Below are 22,165 nucleotides of genomic sequence, written 5' to 3' on the forward strand. Positions count from 1 at the left end.
TATGAGTTTTTTGGTTTTTAAAACGTTGCCTTCAGCATCAACTACGGCAAATGAAGATACGGTGTTTGTTTTGGATGCGTCAGTGTATAGGAACTGCCAATCAGAATGTTGAGAAGAAAAATTTAGAAAATGTTGAGAGTATGTTTCATTTTGAGTTGTACTCTTGCCTAGAGTACTGAGGGATATGTCGCAAGCTTTGTCTGGAAAAGACCAAGTGGGACATTTTATTTTGTTACAAGACAGCTTATCTTTGAAATTGAGTACGTTGCTTGTAAGAGAGTAATAAATGGCTGATGGTGTTTTGGGTTTTCTTTTCGCCTTCATAATTTTTGTTACATCAGCGTCGATAAGCGAGGATTTGGAAGACAGAATTTTCGGCAATAACATATTTATAGACTCTTGGTATCTGTCTTCGAGAGAGGGTAGCCCAGATTCTATAAGCAATGTAGTTATGGGTGTCGTTCTGTACGCGTACAAACTTGCTCTGATGCTGTCATGGTATACAGATTTTATTTGTTTTAGTGTTGAATTGGGACTATTGCCATATAAATACAAACCGTAGTCAATTTTACTTAAAACCAATGTCTTTACTAAGTATGTAAGAGTATTTACGTGGACAAAACTTCTTGATGAAAGGTATTTGATGATGTTGGACCTCGGAATTAGGTCTTTCTTCAATTTTATGATGTGTTCATTCCACCGATAATTTTTTTGGAATACAATGCCCAGAATTTTGAGTTTATTAACGTAAGATATATTAAATCCATTTCCCGATATGTCTGTGGGAAGACAATTTTGCTTTCTACAAATGTGGAGAATTGAAGACTTTGAGAAAGATATTTTGGCACCGGATGTCTTGGACCATGTGTTGATGTCAGTTATTATTTTGGAGAACAGATTGTTGGTAGTGGTATTATCCTTGTTAGAATTTAAAATGTATAAGTCATCGGCGTAAAGACAATGATATATTTTTGGATGTTGGTTGATGATATCACTTATTTGGTTAAAGGCTATTTGGAATAGCATCACAGAAAGTGGAGATCCTTGTGGGATACCATTATCCATTGTGTACTGCTCGGAGAAGAAATTGTTAATTCTAACTCGAAAATGACGTCCTGTTAGAAATGATTTGATGAAATTTAAGATTTTGTAGCCAACGCCCCATGACAATAAGGATTCTAAGATGACATGCAGTCCTATGCGATCAAATGCCTTTTCAAAATCTATTGATAATACGGATGCATGATTTTTTGTAGAGACTGCCTTTGATGCATATGAATCAATGTGCAGAAGTACGTCTGTACAACCCTGATTTGATTTATATGCAACTTGGTTAATTGCAACTAGTTTGCGTGTACTTAGAAACCATGATAACCGATTGGCGATAATGCGTTCTAATAGTTTTGAAACGCAAGACAGTAAAGATATGGGTCGATACGCAGAAAAATCTGTTTTGAGGAATTATACCGGTTTCGAAAACATCATTGTAAAAGGAGAGCAGTTTTTGTTTGCCTTTGTTGGATAAGTTTAGCAACATTGGGTATGATATATTGTCCCGTCCTGGTGTGTTCCCTTTGACTTTTTTCATCGCCAATAAAAGTTCGGAGAATTCGATTTTTGATTCAATTGTAGATGCTTGTTTATTTAAAGCGACATTAGAAAATGTTGATGGAATTTTTGATTTGGCGGAACAAAGATCACTGGAAAAATTGGTGTTAGAGGATTCGGTTGACCACTTAATACCAAAGTGATTAGCAATATCAACAGGATCATTTATAAGTATACCATTGGACTCCATGGTTGTAAAGGAGTGGTGCTCACATTTTTTTGATAATCTATTGATTTTTTGCCACACAAAATTTAGGGGAAGATCACGGCTTATGGTTTTGGTAAAATTGTAGAAGCACAACGCTTTTGCTTTTTTGGATTCAAACCTAAATTTGGCATTGGATTTTTTGTATAATTTTAAATTCTCCATAGAGGGCGATTTTCTAAATTTCCGATAACAACGCATCTTGTATTTCCGTAGGGTGTCCAATTCCTTATTCCACCAAGGGACGGTCTTCCTTGGTATAATTTTAGAAATTGGAATGTTTTTATTACAAGCTACGTGAATCGCTTTTGTGAAGATCGCATTAACTTTATTTGGGTTACCTTTAAGATTTTTTGTGTCCAATTTCTTATCGACATCAATTTTAAAAGAGTCCCAATTCGCCTTTTTTATATTATATTTGATCGATGGCTTTGATCTTATGAAAGAAGTACCCAACAAGATATTGGTAATTGTGGGAAAGTGGTCACTACCATATAAGTCGTCCAGTGTGTGACTACTAGCGGATGATAATAGGGATGCAGAGCAGCTCGAAATGTCTATATTTGTGTGTGTGCCAAATGTTGACAAATGCGTGGGTTTTCCATCGTTGAGCACACATAAATTTTGAATGTTAAGGGCATTTTCTATAATATTACCCCGAGGATTAGTAGTATTTGATCCCCAAATTATGTTCCAGCTGTTGACATCGCCGACGAATACTATAGGTGTACGTATATTGCAAAAAAGATCTGAGATGTCGGAAATCGAAAATGTTTCGTTGGGGTTGATGTATACCGAAACAATCGTAAATTTTATATTAAGAGTAACCTCAACTGATATGTTCAGGAGTTTCGAGTTGTTGGAAATTTTTTTGTGAGGTATATGGTTTTTAATAAAAACAGCGATTCCACCTTTAGCAGTTCTGTTATCCGGATGATTTGCTGAATAACAAGCAAATGAGGATGGCGCAATTATATTTCCGTTATATGGTATATGTGTTTCTTGTATGGATAAAAAATCCGGATTATAATCATTTATTAAATGTTGAAGATCAATATAATTATTGATCAAACCTTTAATATTCCATTGGATAATCTTAAAGTTATCCATATTGATAATCGAGATGGAATGTATCTAATAGTACGTTTAGACTTACGAAATCCGCTCGACTCCAAATGACAACTCCATAGCGCATACGCCAAAAAATATCCATTAGATTCATTTGCCGCATGCGCCATGAAATCGCCACTTGAAATCGAGCGGATCCAGAAATCCAAAAGTACTATAACAGATTAGCTACTTGTCATGTCAATGTCTTGTGTGTCTATTTCAGACCTTCTTGCAGTGATTTTAGCTGGTGTCTCTTTGAGAGTATTGTTCTTTGTATCTGCAGATGATGCTCTTGAGATATTGAGTGATGATGTTGTTGGGTTGCTGAGAAAAGAAGAGGTGAATTTTTTGCTTTGTTCATTTTGAGTGGGTGATGGTGATGTTGATGTATTTGCGGGTGATGATGATGTTGAAGTATTTGTGGGTGATGTTGATGTATTTGTGTGTGATGTGGTAGTTTTAGTAATTTCAGTTGTGGGGCTGGGAGAGGAGATAGAATTGTTGGTTTTCAAAAAAGAATTTAGCAGAGTGTTTGATGATGAATTGTTAGTGGTGGATGTTGTACATATTGTTGAATCAGTTTCTTTTCTTAATTGGTTGTTGACTTTTTCAGTAGGAGATTGTGTTTTTGTTGTTTTCTCAACGGTAGTTGAGATGTTGTTGTCTTTGTTTATTGCATTTAATTTTAGTTTTCGCTCTTCCATTGCTTCCTCTAATTTCTCTATTGGTATTTCAAAATTCGTGAGCTTTGGTGATTGTTGGGATGCTTCTTTAAATGAGCATTTATTTTTTATCTTATATTTTAAGATCTCTTTTCTCTGTAATATGGCTGGGCACTGTTTGTTGGTGGAGCGGTGAGAGTGGTTACAATTGATGCATTGGATCTTAGTGCATGGTGTGGGATCGTGTATTACAGAAGAACAAATTTCACATGCTGTGTTGTTTTTGCAAAATTTTTTTGTGTGGCCTATTTTGTAACAGTTTTTACATTGCAAAGGGTTTGGTACGTATTCCTTCACTTTGCATGGGATTATGCCAATATCAACAGTCTGTGGAACTTCGTAGAGATCAAAATCGAGGATATGCATGGGTGTATTAGATACAATGCCATTTTTAAACGAGGTTATCTTCTTGCATCCAACAACTCCTTGGGATTTCATTTCTTTTACAATTTCTTCTTCGCTAAGATTGGTTAACAGATCGCAGTATACAAAACCTTTGACAATATTTAAAGTAGGATGTAGTGCACATTCTATTGGGCAAAGGCCTGGTAGACTTTTTGCCCTGATGAAACGATGGGCTTGCGATTCGTTTTTTGTAAGGAACATCAAATTTCCATCTCTCGTGAATATTGTTTTTAATGTTGGCTCTGAAGAAATGCCTTGTATGGCTTTTGATAAAAGGAAAATGTTGTATGATTTCAACGGTTGATCGATATTTTTGCTCTTCATGATTACGAACTTTGGGCATTGCTGCTTCTTGTTTCGTGTTTGCAAAAGAGGTGGATAATCCATGGAATTTCCAAGCATGACGGTTGCGTTTGTTTTTTGTTTTTTGCGTCTAGGAGAGGCGGAACTTGGTTCCCCTGGGTCTAGACTAGCATAGTAGTTTCCTCCAGAGGAGGACTCCATTACGAGTACCGATCACTAACAGGCAGTAATAGAAAAAACTTGTATGACGAGTACACAAAAATAAAAGATGATAGAGAGAATGAACTTTGATTTTTTTGTTTTACTCTGATACGAAAAATAGACTTTTGTGTTGAGCGCACGAAAAAGAGATGTTGACCGTTCGCTGCGAGAGCTAAAGGTGAACTGTTGATTAATATTTTAAATGGTAATTGACTAAATTTTCATAATAAACTAGCGGACCCGGCGAACTTCGTCTCGCTATTAAGGAATAAAATTTCATACAAAAACTCAATTTTCGATTTTTCCAATTTTCCGACTTTTCCAGACAGATTTTCCAAAATTTTCTTCCGTAAAGACCTTCTCCTCGAAAATACGAATAACTGACAAAAAATTTTACAGAAATCGGCCTAGCCGTTCTCATTTTATTAATTACTATACATTTTTTACACCATTTTTATATATATAGATTTACTGTCCAATCCCTCAGTCTTTTAAATTCCTTTGTAGGGTATTTAAAACTCAATCTCCCACTCCTGCCTGGTTCATTGAATTTCGACTTTGTACCCTTCTTTTTTCGTTCATTCCATATTGCATTACAAGTGATGTCTGTCCGCCGGTCTTTATTCTAGGCCATACACTTCTTTAGTTCAGATTTCGAGTGCATTGTTGTTTTTGTTTGCCGGTTGTTTTTATTTTTGTTTTTCGTTTCGATTGAAATTTTCCTCTCTCTTTCGCCTTACGTCTTTCTTGTATAGACTGGAACATACAATACATATATCACTTGACTAAACTAAATGATAATGATGATCATCGACATTCATCATTATGATCAATGGAAAGCTGTATGGAACAATAGCAACAACAAAGCAGATTCATATGGCTGGCTTTTGTGTGACTGAGGCTACACCACCTAGGAGGAATCATCATGTGCATGTATGGAGGACCGCAGCGCTGCTGCAAAGCGCAAACAAACAAAAAGAAGCGTCGTAATCATTGTTGGTTGTTGTTTGCCTCACTGACGGACTGGCTGGTCTGCACGTCTGTCTGCTGCTCAGCTTGTTTTCTTGGCAAACTGTATTCCAGCATTGAAATCAAAACATATTCGAACGTTGTGGCAAACAGACGTCTTGTAACGCAATATTAAAAATTCAAAATATTTTTCTTAAAAAAAAAAACAAGAAACGGTTAAAAGAAAAACTGCAAAAAAGAAACTCTCTCAAGCGAAACAAAATTAAATGGAATTGAGGAAACATACAATTTACAACTCGTGTTCGTCGTGTAAATTAAACAAGTTCTTTATAATATTTCTGTGAAACATTTTAAAAAAGTAAAAAACGGTGCAAAGTTTATAAAAAAAAAAAAAAACAGTGTCTTGTTCCCTCTTCTTTTCCTACTTGGGATTTATTCTTTCTTGTCGTCCTCGCCCTTATCATCATGGCTTTCTCATTGATTAGTCGTGGCCTCTTGCGCACTTCCAGAGAGCTACTGGAACGCAATATGGCTGTCGGTGCAATTTCTATGCTAAATGGTTATGTGGATATTGAAATGCATGTAAGTTATTGTTGTTGCTATTTCTTTAGTTAGGACATGGTACAATTAACAGGTAGATGCATCAGCCGACAACTACAACAAAAACGAGTTCAGTACTGTGAAATGTCAAAAATGTTTTCCAAAAATAAAGCGATTCACAGAATTGTTTCAACAAAATTTTGTTAGGGAGTTATTAATAAACACATTATTACAAAAATCCGACAAAAATTCACAATTTTTCGTTTAAATTTTTGTTTTTTAATTTTGTGTTTTCAATTACAACAACTTTTTTGACAGCTCACAGTACATCAGCTGGGCTGATGCGGATACCTGTATGATTGTGCCATGAGTTAGGAAAATGCATACATAATAAAAGGAGAATGTAAAAATACATGCTTTCATACATGTATGTACTTACATACTTACTTTACTTTGTCAACTAATGTATTGCAAACATCAAAATTGTAACAAATTGCATATTAATTGTTCATTACGGCAAAGTAAATCAACTTTGTATATTTTGACGGAATATTGGTTTGAGGACCAATAGCAGTGATTTGCACAAAAAACCGTATAGTTTTTATATAATTTGTTGCCTTAAATGAACAATCAATATGTAATTTGTTACAATGTTTTTGCAATACATTAGTTGACTAACTGTATGTACAGAGAAAATTACGAAACCAACGAATGGACAGCTGTATTGTATTATATGTAAAACATGAAGCTCATAATTGGTCTGTTTCTTTATTTTTCAAAATTATAAAAGTTGCAAAAGCATTTAAAATTGTTAACTGTTCTCATAATGATTGTAGGCTTTTTGAAGTTAGGGAACGTTTTTCGAGCAAAAAGTTGTAAAATTTTATGATTCTTGCAAGTAATAGGAGCAGATCTAATATAAATCACACGATAATTGTATATTGAGGATTTCTATTACACTTTAGGTAGTTATACGGTCCACTATTTAGCTCACACTACAATTGAATATAGAGAAGAAGGATAAAAACAAATCCCGTTTAGGGCTTCCACTTCAATTGATATAAATTTTTTACCATAGTTAGTCCTTGTTCTGCTGATAACAACGGTTTACATTTCTTTGGTCGGAAATGAGTAGCAAATTTGCAATGAGTAACAATTACATATCTTCTGCGGGAAACTCACACCTCCTTTATATTAAGGAACAAATCTAGTTTAGGGACTCCATTCGAATCGATAATATGTTTCTGCCACATGTAGTTCGGTCGAGATTTGAGTCTTTATGATTATATCTGCTCTTCGGGTAAAGAATGTTCTTTATTTCAAATAATATTCTATTACAATATTTTTAACTTAAATTATTTTTAACTTAAATCCTTTAAGAACTTTTTGGAACATTCGAGACCCAATTTTATTGAAGTGAAGGCTGAGGGTATAAGCCTTTAGGCTAGAAAGGGTATATACAGTTTCATACGGGTAAAATGTGCCTCATCGAAATAAAGGTTTTAGACCCCAAGTATGTTTGGACGAAATGTGTTTCAGACAATTTGGAGTTGATTTAGCAATGTCCGTCCGTCTGGCTGGTGCGCACGATAACTCTCGAACGGATTAACCGATTCGGTTCAAACTTTGGCTTTCGTAATATTTTGTCCAAACTTAGTTTAAGTTCGAAGATGAGCTATATTGGTCCGCTCCTTCCGGTACCTCCCCCACAAATTTTCTAAAATGTTCGGAAAATTTGTGGGCACGATAACTCTTGATGGGAGTTTGGTCCATATTTTGCACATCGTGAACTTCTACCAGACTTAGATGAGGTTCCATTATGGACTCAATCGGCCCACTCCTTCGGGTACCTCCCACACAAAATTTCGGATAAGTTCAGTTTAGGACCTGTTATCGAATCGCTTTGATTTTTGTTGCAACAACTTGTATTCACTTCCCCCCATACGACGGTACAAGTTTTATCAGGGGCACGTCCTGAGAAAATGGCCGGAAAGGTGCAAAAAGCCCCTATGACACCTTGTGTAGTGGTTGGAGCGCAAGATAACTCTCGAACCGATCTGTCGATTCGGTCCAAAATTTGTCCTTCGCAATATTTTATGAAAACATAGTTTAAATTCGAAGATGGGCTATATCGGTCCACTCCTTTAGGTACCTCCCCCACAAAACTTCAAAAATGTTCGGAAAAATTTTGCGCGCGACAACTCTTGAAGGGAGTGACCGATGTAATCCATACTTTGCACATCCTAATATATCTACCAAATATAGATCAGGTTCGAATATGGACTATATTTATCTACTCCTTCTGGTACCTCTCACACAAAATTTCGGATAAGTTCACTTTAAGACCTGCTCTCGAATCACTTTAATTTTTGTTGAAGCTATTTGCATTCGCTACCTCCATTACGACGGTAAAGGTTTTTTCAGGGGCAAGTCCATATTTCTTAGGAAAACAGCCCGAAAGGTGTAAAAAACCCCTACGTCACCATATCGATCGATTTGATCCAACATTTCGTCTGGCAATACTGGTCCACAACTTTCGGTACTTCTCCCCAATATTAAAAAAAAATGTCACTAAAAGGCTAGGACGATATCACTTGAATGGGGCAAAATTTAGTTTAACTTCTAAAATGGTCCATATCGGTCCTCACTAAGGGTACCGGCACTACAAAAGTTCAACATTTGTGCCTTAGTGCAGTTAATTCCTAATCCACATTTTTGTCGGCAAGTTCAAATGTCCAAAAACGGCCACAACATTCTGAAGAGACCTTAAAGACATTCGATCTTTCCGGAGGTGAAAGTTTCGCTTCACATTCGCCGAGGGTATATATCTGTAGGCAAAGCCGACTGACACTTGTTTTTACTTAAATCCTGTTAAGAACTTTTTGAAACATTCGAGGCCCAATTTTATTAAAGTATTGAGTTATTTCTTCTTCATAAAATGTCAATTGCTGAGATCAGCTCTACATTGCTGTGATCAGCAATCCGAAAATAGCTACTATGGTTGAATTATATTAGAGGCTTTTGTCTGGAAATAGGCTGTTTATATTATAGTTTATGAGGAGTTATTCATTCACGTATACGTAATGGAATTCACAATTGGAGTCCAGTTTGTTTGTTAAATCAGTTTAGATGTAAACGGGCTATTAACCTGCTTTATCCTTTATGATGAAATCTACAATTTAAAGCTCTAGTACAATGTAAACGTAGTATTATGCCACTTGTTTTTAGACACAACTATGCACGTTTCATAAGGGAGAATTCATAATTCCCGAGATGTGCGATTCTACTATGCATTACTTATCCCAATTATTATTTTAAGTTTCCTTAGATCCCCGAGCATACATTTCCCTAAAAAAAAGAACAGCAACACTTTTTAAATTATGTTTAAACATCTCTGTGTAAAGTTGAAATACGTTTGTTGACATTCAGCCATGTAGAACTTCTCTTCAGTAGTGGGATGCTCTAATTTATTTTTGTTCGTTGTTCGGTAATTAACGAAAAATGTTAGTAAGTTAGCGACCAAATTGAAGTTGTCGCTAAGTAATATCGATGGCCACAATGTTGTCAACTTGTATAGTTACATTTCATTCATAATTCTGCGTTTTAATTTTATCGATGTCACGGCAGAATTCCATTACTGATGGGGTCTTACTATGTTCCTCATGTCATTCGTTATTAGTGATTCATATTATGCTCATATTATTAAACAAATCTCTTGGATATGACAAAAGTCTCACCTTGTCTCTTTTGAACATGTTTGTGGTATGTATTTGCAATAAAAAGTAACCTCTTCCAGTGCTGAAGACAACATTTCTCCCAAAAATATTCTGTTTACTGGCATTATGCTACTCAAAGTTCTTGTGGAGATAAATCTTCAGTTTTGTATACTTATTTTGTCAACCAAATATTGAGCCTCATTCTCTTGATAAATTTTTGAAAAAAATCTTATCTATTTTCAATAATTGTGTATCATGATATACATATATCGGCTGAAAACAAACAACATAAAGAGGAAATTAATATTTGTGTTCCTCTTCTCCATAATTACCCATTCTGTATGATAATAAGATTCTGCCAAGGTTCTTTTAACTGTGATACAAAAACAAGCTGCTACTTCTTTTTGAAATTGATTATTCTTTCACAATTCTCTTTAGACAAGGTTATTTGGTATGCATGGAACAGAAAGCATAATTTGAGTTACGTGTATTTTTCCACACACGCACTCCAAGTGAAGAGTTTCTTTGCGATTGCTAGAGTTTTTGTTATTTTTCAAACTGTGTCAAAATACGACGCAAAAATATATATAAGAAGTAGAAATAATAATAAATAAAAGCAAAACCTATGTTTGTTTACTTAAGTGCATCCAAATAGCACGTTTTCCTAATTTATTGGTATTTAAGTCCAAAAACTTGTTTTTTTCTGAAAGAATTATTTTCGTAATTTATGTAAATTTTAATTTTTTTTTTAATTTCATTTGGTAAAGAATATTTTAACAGCTGTCCAAAACCAAAACAAGTAAAACTTTATTCCAATTCTGTTATAGAAAGTGCAAGTTCCATACCTTGAGGTGGAGAATTGGGTATTATAGGTTAGGTTATGAGGAGAGACGAGAATATCGTAACATGCCCTAGTGGACATACGTTTAAATCAGAGTTGTCTATTTGTTTTCTTAACCTCTATTTCTCTTCTTAAGTACACCCAGATAGCCAGATAGGGGCTTAAATGTACGTTTTTTTCTAATTTATTGGTATTTAAATCCAAAACCTGTTTTTGTTGAAACAACTCTTTCGTAAATTTATTGATTTTATTTGGTAAAGAATATGTTAACTGTTGCCCCAGAACAAAGAAAACTTTATTTCAGTTCTGTTATAGAAACTACAAGATCCATTACTTAAGGCAGAGAATTTGGTATTATAGGTTAGGTAAAAAAGGAAAATATCACAATATGTCCTAGTGGGCATACATTTAAGCCAGTTTTGTACTCAAGGCTAAATTCTAGTTGATGAAGGAGAATCAATTCAATAATTATGAACAATTATACGACCTTAACAAAATGTTGAGAAATTTTAATTTTTTATTTAATTCATTTACCCAAATTTTTTATAATCTGTTGCATTTCTTATATGGAATTTGAGGTTTGAGCTGAACACTAGCAGAGAAAGTACTTCAAAGTCTGCTACGCACTCCCAACATGCGCTATTAACTGAACATCCTGGTTTTTAGACGTGCTTGTAAGCCAATTTAACATACATATAAGGATCACTTTAGTTCTAATCTAAAACAAATGAAATATATTTTATATTCAAAATTACAAGTAAACTCAGACAGATTGATAAAGAGGGAGTATCGGTGTTTTGTAAATTTACATTTTATGGAACATAAAGAAATGTGTTTATTTGGGGATATTTTTGTACTTTTTTATTTTAAGAGTTCTTCAGAAAGCTTCCACTATACTTCAATTTGGTTAGGTAGTGTCAAAGGAGAAAATGTTTTACAACGAATTTAACTATGAAAAGAAAAGAGAATAAAAAAATTTGTAGCTTTGCTATATTTAGTGGAATTGTCATGATCAAAATTGATATATCAACATTTATGGCAATTTTATGGGCGCTTCACAATCATCTCAATATCCTACACAAAACTTCATGTTCGAGGTGTTAGACTAAAGAAATATTCTTCAACAAAATCCATTATGAGTGTCCTCACATATCAAATCTGTAGCTATGATATTTATCATTTAAATGTTATATAAACAAAAAATTGTTTATGGACTTTTATAGTATTGTTTTGGGCATTTTCAAAATGTGCCCATTTTTTCACAAATCTTTATTTACATAATAATATCGATTAAAATTTGGACAAAGTTAGGTTAGGGGGTGATGTGTTGCCACTTATGTGACTAGGCAACTCTGAGATCTTTCGGTCTTTTGTGATCATCCATTATGTAGAAGGAGACGATCAGAGTGGACCGAAAGGTTTCCGAGTGGCCTTGTCACATAAGTGGCTAAACATCCCCCAACCTAACCTCAACTTTTATGTATTCTTTATGCATTTACAAAATGTGGCGATATTTGCTACTAGGCTTTATTTTAGGAGAGTGGTATTAAAGGAGAAAATATTCTTCATTAAATTTCACTATAGGTCACAGAACAAATGGTTTCTCCAGCAATATATATTCCAATAAAATGACATTTACAAAATTGATATATGAAAGAGGAATTTAGCGTATGAATTTGGGCATTTTCAAAATGTGGGGAAATCTCCCACAATATTACATTTTAGAAGCATGGTCCCAAAGTAAAAAATATTCTACATTGAATTTCACCATAAGTCAGGGAACAAATTTAGTCTCTAGCAATAATATGTGTCATGAAAATATGAGTTATAAATTGAGTAAACAGAATACAATGTTTTAATTGAACATTGACATTATTTAACTGATTGCTTCAGAATTGAGGCAATATCTAACACAATGCTTTATATTAGGATACTGGCATTAAAGGAGAAAAACTTCTACGCCACATTTCATTATGAGTCACCAAACAAAAGAAATCTGTAGCTATAATATATAACATAAAAACAACAGCTTCAATTTGGACACATAAAATACTATTCGCTATTACAGTAAAATGGGATTTACGAATATGGCCTGATTTTATGAGAATTGACCTAAAGAGAAAAATATTCTACATAAAATTTGGACTTAAGTCTTAGAACAAATCATATCCATAGCTATAATATACATCAGTATAAGGTAGTAACTAATACATTTTAATTTTTCAATTTTCTTTTTGATGATTTCGAATTGTAACAAAATATCCATCAATACTTCTTTTAGAAGGTTAGTTCTAATGTAAAAAACATTCTACATTAAATGTCATTATTATTTACAATACAACACAAATGTCAAGCTACAAAAAATATGACAGAAATGTTAGTTTCAATATTGATATATACAAATAAAACTTACTGGTCAATGTCACACATCTTTCCAAAATTGCTGGCAAAGTGGTCAACAATTTGTCTATCTATTGATTTATGATAATTATTCAGCAAACAATACCCAGCAAAATTTGACGGAAGGGGTTCTTTGCGATGACGTGATTTCATGTCATCTTTTGCATTGGTTCAAAGGAAGTCGTGAAAGATCCGATCTTTTCATTAGGATTTGAACCAATGCAAAGGAAGTCGTGAAAGATCCGATCTTTTCATCAGCATTTGTACCCATTCCATCGATCCAATAGAGATGATGTTTGTGTTTTTATTTACACACCTGTTTATTTTCATTTTGGTATGTTCCAGTACTGCAAAAATCTACTAATTTTTACTATTTTTTCCGATAACATAAAGGAAAAATTGTTATCGTAGTAAAAATAAGTAGATTCTTGCAGTTTCTGGAACAGACCAAAGTTGTTAGAACTGTCGTCGTGATGTTGTCTTACATTTCCTGCATATCAAACAACTAAAACTTCTAAACAATTGGTATTAGGTATATGAGCTAAAAATAGAATCGGACTGCACACATTGCTATCCTAAAAGTTCCCTTGTCTGTTCTAAATCTGACATAGAATGAAATCAATCAAATCTCGCTTCTTGGAATTTGAAAAAAAGTCCGAAACGAAAAGGAACAAGAATCTGAAAATAAAGAAGAAACTACTTTTGGAAAGAAACAATTAAAAATAAATTAATTTAGCATAAATGGTATTTTCCATAAAAAGTCTCTCCTCCCCGTTCGTTACATTTTGTTCTTAGAGATCCCTAAAGCAAGCCGGGTTGTAGATCCCTACATATTTCCGTCACTAAACCAAAGAGTATAAATTACCAAAATGTTGTTATAAAATAACAAAATTATAAAATAAAAGTAATTTACGAAATAAGAATACTTAAAGGAGTGCATTTGGAGTCCATGTCGAAATCTGAACTGGTGATGGGAAGATAATTGAAAAAAACCTTTTGTAAGATGAAAGATAATCAGTTGCGGAGAACGAAGGAAGTAAACTTTTGCGTTGCAGCGGTGGTGATTACATTGCAATTTTGGATGTAAACTTTTGAAAAACTAAACTGTTAAATTAATTGTAGCTATTTCATGAATTCGTTTGAATTAATAAAGAGTTTTGTTTTTCATGAAAACCATATTTCAATACAGCATTTCCATTTTCCAAACAAGACATGAAAATTTCATGCCAAGGGGTTGGTGAAAATGACATGTCAAATCATTGGTGGAAATGACATGCCAAAGCATTGGTGGAAATGACATGTCAACGCATTGGTTAAAATGACATGCTTAGGATCCAGAAAAGAACGTCATCTTTTGGGGTCCACGCTCATATAAAATTCATCGATGAAGATGCTAAAAAGATGACATGCTAGATCACTTGCACCCATGATTGAATGTCATCTTTGGCATCGAACATTTTGCTGGGTACCGTTTAGTTATCTTTACTTCTAATTAGATTACCACATACATATCCTCAAATATTGTGACACACACATAACCTAAAAAATAAACAAAAAACATTTTCAAAATTAAAACTCACCCAAAGAAACTCAACTTAAACAACAAATACTTACCCAACTCCAGCGAGTCACATGTATAGCTTAAATAAATACCATTAGTCTTACTTAATTTCTTAAATGAACAAGATTCCGTGCTCACCTTTTGTTTTTCCAAAAAGATTTCTTCACTTCCCAATATTTATTGTTTTCATTTTTCTCTCCCTCTTCTCGTGTTCATTACAGCCCAGCCGTACAACACGCACAATTTCAACATCAAGTCAAGCTTTAATACGCCAAACACCACAGTATTTACAAACACCCGTACCACCAAACAGTACCGTTGCACCACCCAGCACTGGCCTCTATAATAAAAACTTGAAAAATTTAAAACGTCAACAAGATGAAGAAAGTGACAGTGATTCGGATTCAGATGATGAGTATGAACGCAAGAGGAAAACTTTACACAAGAAATACAGTCAAAAGGTAAGTTGAGGGGCTTGATAAAACAAAGTGGAGGGGGAGGGATTATAAAAGACACAAGGCTAGAGTTGCTGAAGTTATGTTTTCTATAAAAGAACAAAGGAGGAGGGATTTTATTAGGTTGAATGGACTTTATCCTTGAAAATCGAAACTTGTTATTGAACAAAGTATTGGATATTTTCTTCAGAGGATTTTAATGGAGACAAGAACCTTATTTTTTTGTACAGAAGACCATTCAGAAAATTTTGTAAAATTAATCTTTTGAAGCTCTTGTAATAATAAACATTATATCATAGACTAATGAATCGTATAGACAGAGAAAATTGTAGTGTGCTTGTTTGTTGTAGGTGTCGCTCCTACAACCAATATGCTGTGTGTTCACTCAATTGCATTTTGTTTTTGGGTAAATTGCAAGATTTTGTTGATTTTTTTTATTTGAGGATGTAGATCCGGCCAATATTACCCACATATTGTCTTTTACCATCATAAATAGTTTAAAAATGCATAATTATTGCCATTTTAAAAATTGAGTATCCTGTAATCTGACTCAATTCTCATTGAGTGAGAGAATTTAGGTGAGAGTATTTCTCAGTCTATTCTTTTGTTAGTCTATGCATTATATGGGACCTAGAAAAACCTTAAGAAGATGTTAATAAAATTGCAAACATTTATACAGCATTCTTATGGAAGGTTAGTAGCAAATTTCGTATAGTTTACCTATATGCAGACTTCTTGTAGAAGGCATACAGATGTGAAAAATTATCTTGGGATATTGTAGAAGGCATTTTTTAAAATGTTCGTATAAATTTTTTATAAAAAAACTTCTACAAGAAGACCTTTTTATAGAAGACCTGTATACATTTACTTTTTGAGAAAACCTTTCCGGAATACCACATTTCTTATAACGCGTGTTGTTATAGTAATTTCACATTGCATAATCGTTATGGTTGTTGTAATTACAACATTTTCGGACAACAGCAAATTACAATTTTATGACTTGCATTCCTAATTAGGTGGGTGGGATTGGCTTTTTACAAAACATTCTTTAATATTCCATCACAGTACAGTGTAGGAGTCAATAGCCTTTGAGTTAACACGTTTTTGGAAGTAGGCTGACAGTGTAAAGAGAAATCACAGTAAAATTTCTAATACTTACTTAAAATCTTCATTGTTTTCCTTTTCTTCTTTGTTTCCACTACTACAGGGTGATACCGAATTCTGGCGCCGTAAAATGCGTACTTTGCATCGCATTTTGGATGTCAATCGTGATGGTGTTATCTCTTTTGATGATTTCAAATTGTTCCATAAACGCTTTACCGATTTGGGTCATTTAAACGAAGAACTCTCTGCCGAATTCTTAAAGGTTATGGAAGAAACCTGGATTGAGCAATTCGGTGAAATTAGCCCATATAATTTGGTTAATGCCGAACAATTTTTGACAGATCTTCATCATCGCTTGAATGATGAGAAAATGTTCAAATCGATGGGTAGATTTTTACCATATTTGTTTAAGGTAAGTTGTGGAGTAAATGCAGACATGTTTTTTAGGTTAGGTTGAAAAATAAAACCAATGTTAAAGTAACCTCAACTTAAACTATAAAATTATAAAATAAATTAAAAAAAATTTATAGTGATTAATAATCAAAGAATTGTAGATAATTTTAGTAAAAATTTGTTTGAGGCTATATTGAAAAATAAAATTAATTTATAATATAACCTCAAAATATATACACAATTTCATTTAAATAAATAAAAAATAATCTGTATTGAATTAACAATTGAATAACTTAACATAATTTTAGGAGACATATTTTTGAGGTTAGATTGAATAATGCAATTAATATTCAACATAACCTCAAATTGAATATAGTCACTAAAATACATAATTTCATTATAATAATTTTAAAAAAAATAATACTGATGAATTAAAAATAATAATCAATTGAAGAATTAGAAATAATTTTGAGGTTATGTTGAAAAATAAAACCAATTTTTAAAGTAACCTCAACTTAAATACAGATTTCTTGTTAACTATAGATTAAAAAATGATAAAATTTTGTTATAATAAATTAAAAAAATTTAATAGTGAGTATAAATTAAAGAATTGCAGATAATTATAGTAAAAATTTGTTTGAGGTTATATTGAAAAATAAAATTAATTTTTAATATAACCTCAAAATATATACACAATTTCATTTAAATAAATAAAAAATAATCTGTATTGAATTAACAATTGAATAACTTAACATAATTTTAGGAGACATATTTTTGAGGTTATATTGAATAATGAAATTAATTTTCAACATAACCTCGAATTAAATACAGTAATTGAAATAAATAATTTCATTATAATAAATTAAAAAATAATATTGCTGAATTAAAAATAATAATCAATTGAAGAATTAGAAAAAATTTTGAGGTTAGGTTGAAAAATTAAATTAATTGTTTAGCATAACATCAAACTAAATACATACATTTTTTCACTTTAATGAATAAAAAATAATTAATATTGATTCTAAATTAATTAACAATTGAATAATTTAACATATTTTTAGGAGACATATTTTTTAGGTTAGATTGAATAATGAAATTAATTTTCCACATAACCTCAAACTGAATAGAGTGATTTTTAGTAAATTAATTATAAATTTTAAAATAATAATTTGGAATAATTTGGAAAATAGTAATTACAAATTGAAAACAATAATAAATTAATAAAAAGAACTGGCATAAATTAAAAAATATATTTTGTTGGTTATGTTGAAAATTAGATTTATTACTTTTTTAATGTTTACAAAATTCAATCTAAATTCTCTTTATTTTCCTCTTTTCCTTCCAGGCTGTGGATTACGATCATTCCGGTTATTTGGATTTGGATCAATACAAGCTATTCTTCCGTTGTTTGGGGCTCTCCAATGAAGATGCCGCCATTTCATTTGCTGTGATAGATAGAAACGGCGATGGCCAACTATCGTTGAAAGAATTTGTCCATTTGGGTCGTCAATTCTTCTTAACCGAAGACGAAACAAAGATCTCAAAAATGTTCTGGGGCCCATTGATAGATCATTGACTTGCAGATTATGCCCACGAGGCTATATTATATTTGTTGGCCCGTGGTAAATGGTTGGATGTACAGCGTTGTGCCACCATCCTCACTTATTTATGCATGAATGCTGTCTATGATAATTTCCGTGATCATTTCTATTGGGACAGACAACAATTCGAAACTGATGAAAATTATTTTTTTAGATTATTTTTTTATGTTAACTCTCTAATATTATTGTCTATATCGTGGCGTAAGCATAAGCGTCAAGAATTAAAACCCTTAATTGTTAGTCATATAAGAAAATATAATAAACTTCGTAAAAAAGCTAAAAAGAAGAAGAAGAAAAAGAAGAAAAAGTATTGTTTGGTGTTTTATTTATTAAATAAGGTTTTTATTAATTAAAAATTTGGGAAACAAAGAGAAAAGGGGAGAGGTGAATTATTATTTTATATGCCCACAATTTTTGAAATGCGTTTGACTTCTTTTATTTGGCCATCAATTTCGGCAGTCCTGTAAAGAAAAATAAAATTAATACACATATAACGAAAATTGTGGTGATATTTTATTGTAAAATATTTTAGACACAGATTGGGTAAAATTTTATTACAAATATTTTCTTTTTTTTAAGGGATCAAAGAGATTTTACCATGACTTGGAAACGTTTTTAAACAAAGCTATAAAAGGGTCGATGATCACCCAAATTTAAACACCCCTCTCAACACCATGAATTATTGTAGGGGATTTTGGCATAATTTAAAAACACCCGAAAGGAAAATATTTGTGGTTAATGAGATATTGACAAATGAACGGTTACACCGCCAAAGAACAATGATTTTGTAAATCTGAAAGAATAACGGAGATCTATTGACATTAAAACTGAACTGACTGCATTTGATAAAGATCGGAGACTTGACGATTTCAACTGTAAAAAACCCCGAAGATAATGGGTGTCACCTTCAATGTCCTCCTTACTCCCAAGCGAAGGTCCAAAAACGAAATATAGTGCTTCAAGCCATCTCGCCGCAGCGTGAGACAAGGACAAAAATGTGCTGTTGGTAGCTTTTACAGTCGACATGTCCTAAATTACGCATCCCTAGTTTGGAAATAATTTGTAAGTGATACATAGTGGAGTTTGTTGCAATCTTCTCAAAATGATGTCGTTCGCACAGCAACCGGGTGTGTCCAGATGACGAATGTGCATCAGGAGGCAAGTATACTTTCAATGCAGTAACATAACGTGTTGCTCACACGATTGTTCCTACTGACATGTCATCAGCCTACGCATCCCAATTCATTCCCTCGACACATCCGGCAATTAAACCTTGACATCTAGGATGTCACTCCATTGCACTTTCATCACCTCTGAACGCCGCACATTCGTCAATCATGGGAAAGCTGATTGGCCGAGTTTCAGAGAGTTCACCAATCACCGCTTCAGAGAATTGCCCAATCCTTCTGATGTTCGGGTAGCGAAAAGGACGTTCCGAGACATCATCAATGCTGCAGCCGCTCGCCATATACCTACTGGTCGCATACCCGAATTAAGACCAAATTTCCCAGCAGAGGCGACGGGATTAGCAAATGAGCATCGTCGAACCAACACCGACGACTCCAGAGTCAGGCAGCTGACACTGGAAGTTAACAGGCTGGTCGGCGAACATAAGCGGAACAAGTGGTTAAATCATCTGAAGAGTTGCAACATTGGAGCTGGTATAAGCAAATTGTGGACAACGGTTAAGTCACTCTCGAACCCCGGAAGGAGGGATGACAGGACCTCAGTCACGTTTGGCGACGTTACGTTGACTGACCCGAAGAGGTGTGCAAGTTACTTCAATCGACTGTTTGTCGAGCACCCCGAGAGTGACAGGGCGAAGAGAAGAGTGTTACGTCGCATTAGATCTCTTCCTGCAGAGGATGAACCACCACAGTTTACAATGGATGATGTTGCGAATGCCATCAGGAACGCTAAATCATCCAAAGCGTTGGCCCTGACGGAATTTCCATGGTAATGTTGAAACAGCTAGATGAGCCGGGAGTGGAGTATCTCACTAAAGTTCCCAATCTGTCGCTAGCCACCCTTATTGTTCCCGAAGTCTGGAAAATGGGCAGGGTGGTCCCGCTACTGAAGCCAGACAAGGATGCCAGCAAAGGTGAATCGTACAGGCCGATTTCGCTTTTGTCACCTGTAGCGAAGACCCTCGAGGCCTTAGTCCTCCCCAGCATTAGAAATAGCTATCGAGTTGTCGATCATCAGCATGGATTCCGTAAGCAGCACAGCACGACAACAGCGCTGCACGCCATCTCCACACATATTTGTCGAGGACTCAACCAGGAGCGGCCGTGTGATAGAACAGTGATGGTGGAGCTTGACTTATCAAAAACCTTTGATACTGTCAAGCACTCCACGCTGTTCGAGGACATAGAGCAGACAACCCCCCGGCCAAGTCTGAAACGTTGGATAATCAACTATATGTGTGGTCGCCAGTCATATGTGGAATTCAGGAACAAGAAATCCAAGCCCCGTAGAGTGAAACAGGGAGTTCCCCAAGGAGGGGTGATATCTCCGGAACTGTTTAACCTCTACCTTTCCTGTATTCCGCCCCCTCCAGACGGCATTGAGATCGTAACGTATGCGGATGATTGCACGATCCTGGCGTCAGGTACCTACCCTGATGACATCTGTGAGAGACTGAACTCCTATTTAACCGATCTTACCACCTTTTTCCACGCGAGGAATATGCAGATATCCGCCACTAAATCAACGGCCACTCTGTTGAACACATGGACGGCGCAGTATAGAAGAGAGTTGAATATCAGGGTCGATGGTAACAGAATTCCGACCACAAATTGCCCCAAAATTCTATGGATCACATTCGACACCACTTTCACGTCGTCCGCGCATGCCACAGCTATCTGCGATAAACAGAAATGTAGGAACAAGGTCCTCAAGTCCCTAGCCGGCAGCAATTGGGGTGCAGATAAAGAAACCTTGTTGACCACGTATAAAGCGATAGGTCGGTCTGTGGTAAGCTATGCGGCGCCAGTTTGGTCCCCGAATATATGTGACACGCAGTGGGATAAGATTCAAATTTGTCAGAACGCCGCCCTGAGAACAGCAACAGGGTGCCTCCTCAAATCTACAGTGGACCATCTACATGAGGAGACAAAGATTCTTCCAGTACGGCAACATAATGAGATGCTATCGTTGCAGTACTTGCTCGGGTGTTACCGTGAGAGCCATCCCAATCACCATCTGCTGGCCACCGATACACACAGGCATATCAAGAAGGATATTCATGCTCTAGAGACGACGGTCCAACAATATAGGAGAGAACCTCTAGATCAACAGGCATATCAGACAGGTTTGAACAGCATTCACACGGACACAGTTGCTAAGACCATAAGCAATTATTGTGTGAATGCAGTCATCGGAGCACATCCCCCATTTATCGCAGCTGAAGAGCGTCAGCTGCCACGACAAACCAGAGTAGTTTTGGCTCAGTTACGCTCAGGATATTGCAGTCGCCTACATTTCTATTGGGCGGGAATCGATCGCACCGTGCAAGACATCTGCCCAGTATGCGGCATGGGCCCGCACGATACTAAGCGCCTATTCAACTGCCCCGCCAAGCCTACTCATATGACTCCAGTGGATCTGTGGTTACATCCCAACGAAGTAGCCAACTTCCTGGAACTGGAGATAGACCCAGAGCCAGACTGAACAGGAGAACGAACATACAAACATAATAATAAAACACTGTTACAACAACAACAACGATCCACATTAACCATGTTCGACACTTAAAGCATTCAATATCCAATTCAATACCATTACGGGATTTCTGGGACGGCACAGACAATCACAAACAACAAACAGTGTTGAAAGCATCGGAGCTGTTAGTGGAATTGACAGATTTTGCAGGTAGAGAGGTATATTTGAATAGCTATGGTCCTTCGCCCTAAAATCTAAAACTCTTCAAAATATGAAATATGTTTTAAAACTTGTGATATGGCTGTTTGATGGGCACCGAAACACTGCAATGCTGAGGAAAATGAGATAGGTGATGAAATAACATTGTG

General features: G+C 34.8%; 3 protein-coding genes across 3 annotated transcripts in view; 2 read left to right on the forward strand and 1 right to left on the reverse strand.

The window, feature by feature from the left end:
• Positions 1-5,371: 5,371 nt before the first annotated feature.
• On the forward strand, positions 5,372-18,441 carry CBP (sarcoplasmic calcium-binding protein). Its single transcript, XM_073972158.1, has 4 exons — positions 5,372-6,105; positions 14,803-15,042; positions 16,244-16,552; positions 17,879-18,441. Exons 1-4 carry the CDS (start codon positions 5,989-5,991, stop codon positions 18,107-18,109), a joined length of 897 nt encoding a protein of 298 aa, XP_073828259.1. The 5' UTR covers positions 5,372-5,988; the 3' UTR covers positions 18,110-18,441.
• Positions 18,442-18,447: 6 nt separating this feature from the next.
• The window catches only part of mbo (Nuclear pore complex protein Nup88), a 150,937-nt gene continuing 147,219 nt past the window's right edge, over positions 18,448-22,165 (reverse strand). The window contains exon 12 of the mRNA XM_073972157.1: positions 18,448-18,595. Within this exon, the coding sequence (XP_073828258.1) occupies positions 18,532-18,595 (64 nt within the window). The 3' untranslated portion in view covers positions 18,448-18,531. The remainder of the gene's footprint in view (positions 18,596-22,165) is intronic.
• Positions 20,127-21,861, forward strand: LOC141397634 (uncharacterized). Its single transcript, XM_073974186.1, has 2 exons — positions 20,127-21,157; positions 21,208-21,861. Exons 1-2 carry the CDS (start codon positions 21,118-21,120, stop codon positions 21,804-21,806), a joined length of 639 nt encoding a protein of 212 aa, XP_073830287.1. The 5' UTR covers positions 20,127-21,117; the 3' UTR covers positions 21,807-21,861.

The sequence above is a fragment of the Musca autumnalis genome, unplaced genomic scaffold (assembly GCF_047663935.1).
Source record: "Musca autumnalis isolate F117 unplaced genomic scaffold, ASM4766393v1 scaffold_3, whole genome shotgun sequence".
Lineage (NCBI taxonomy): Eukaryota > Metazoa > Arthropoda > Insecta > Diptera > Muscidae > Musca > Musca autumnalis.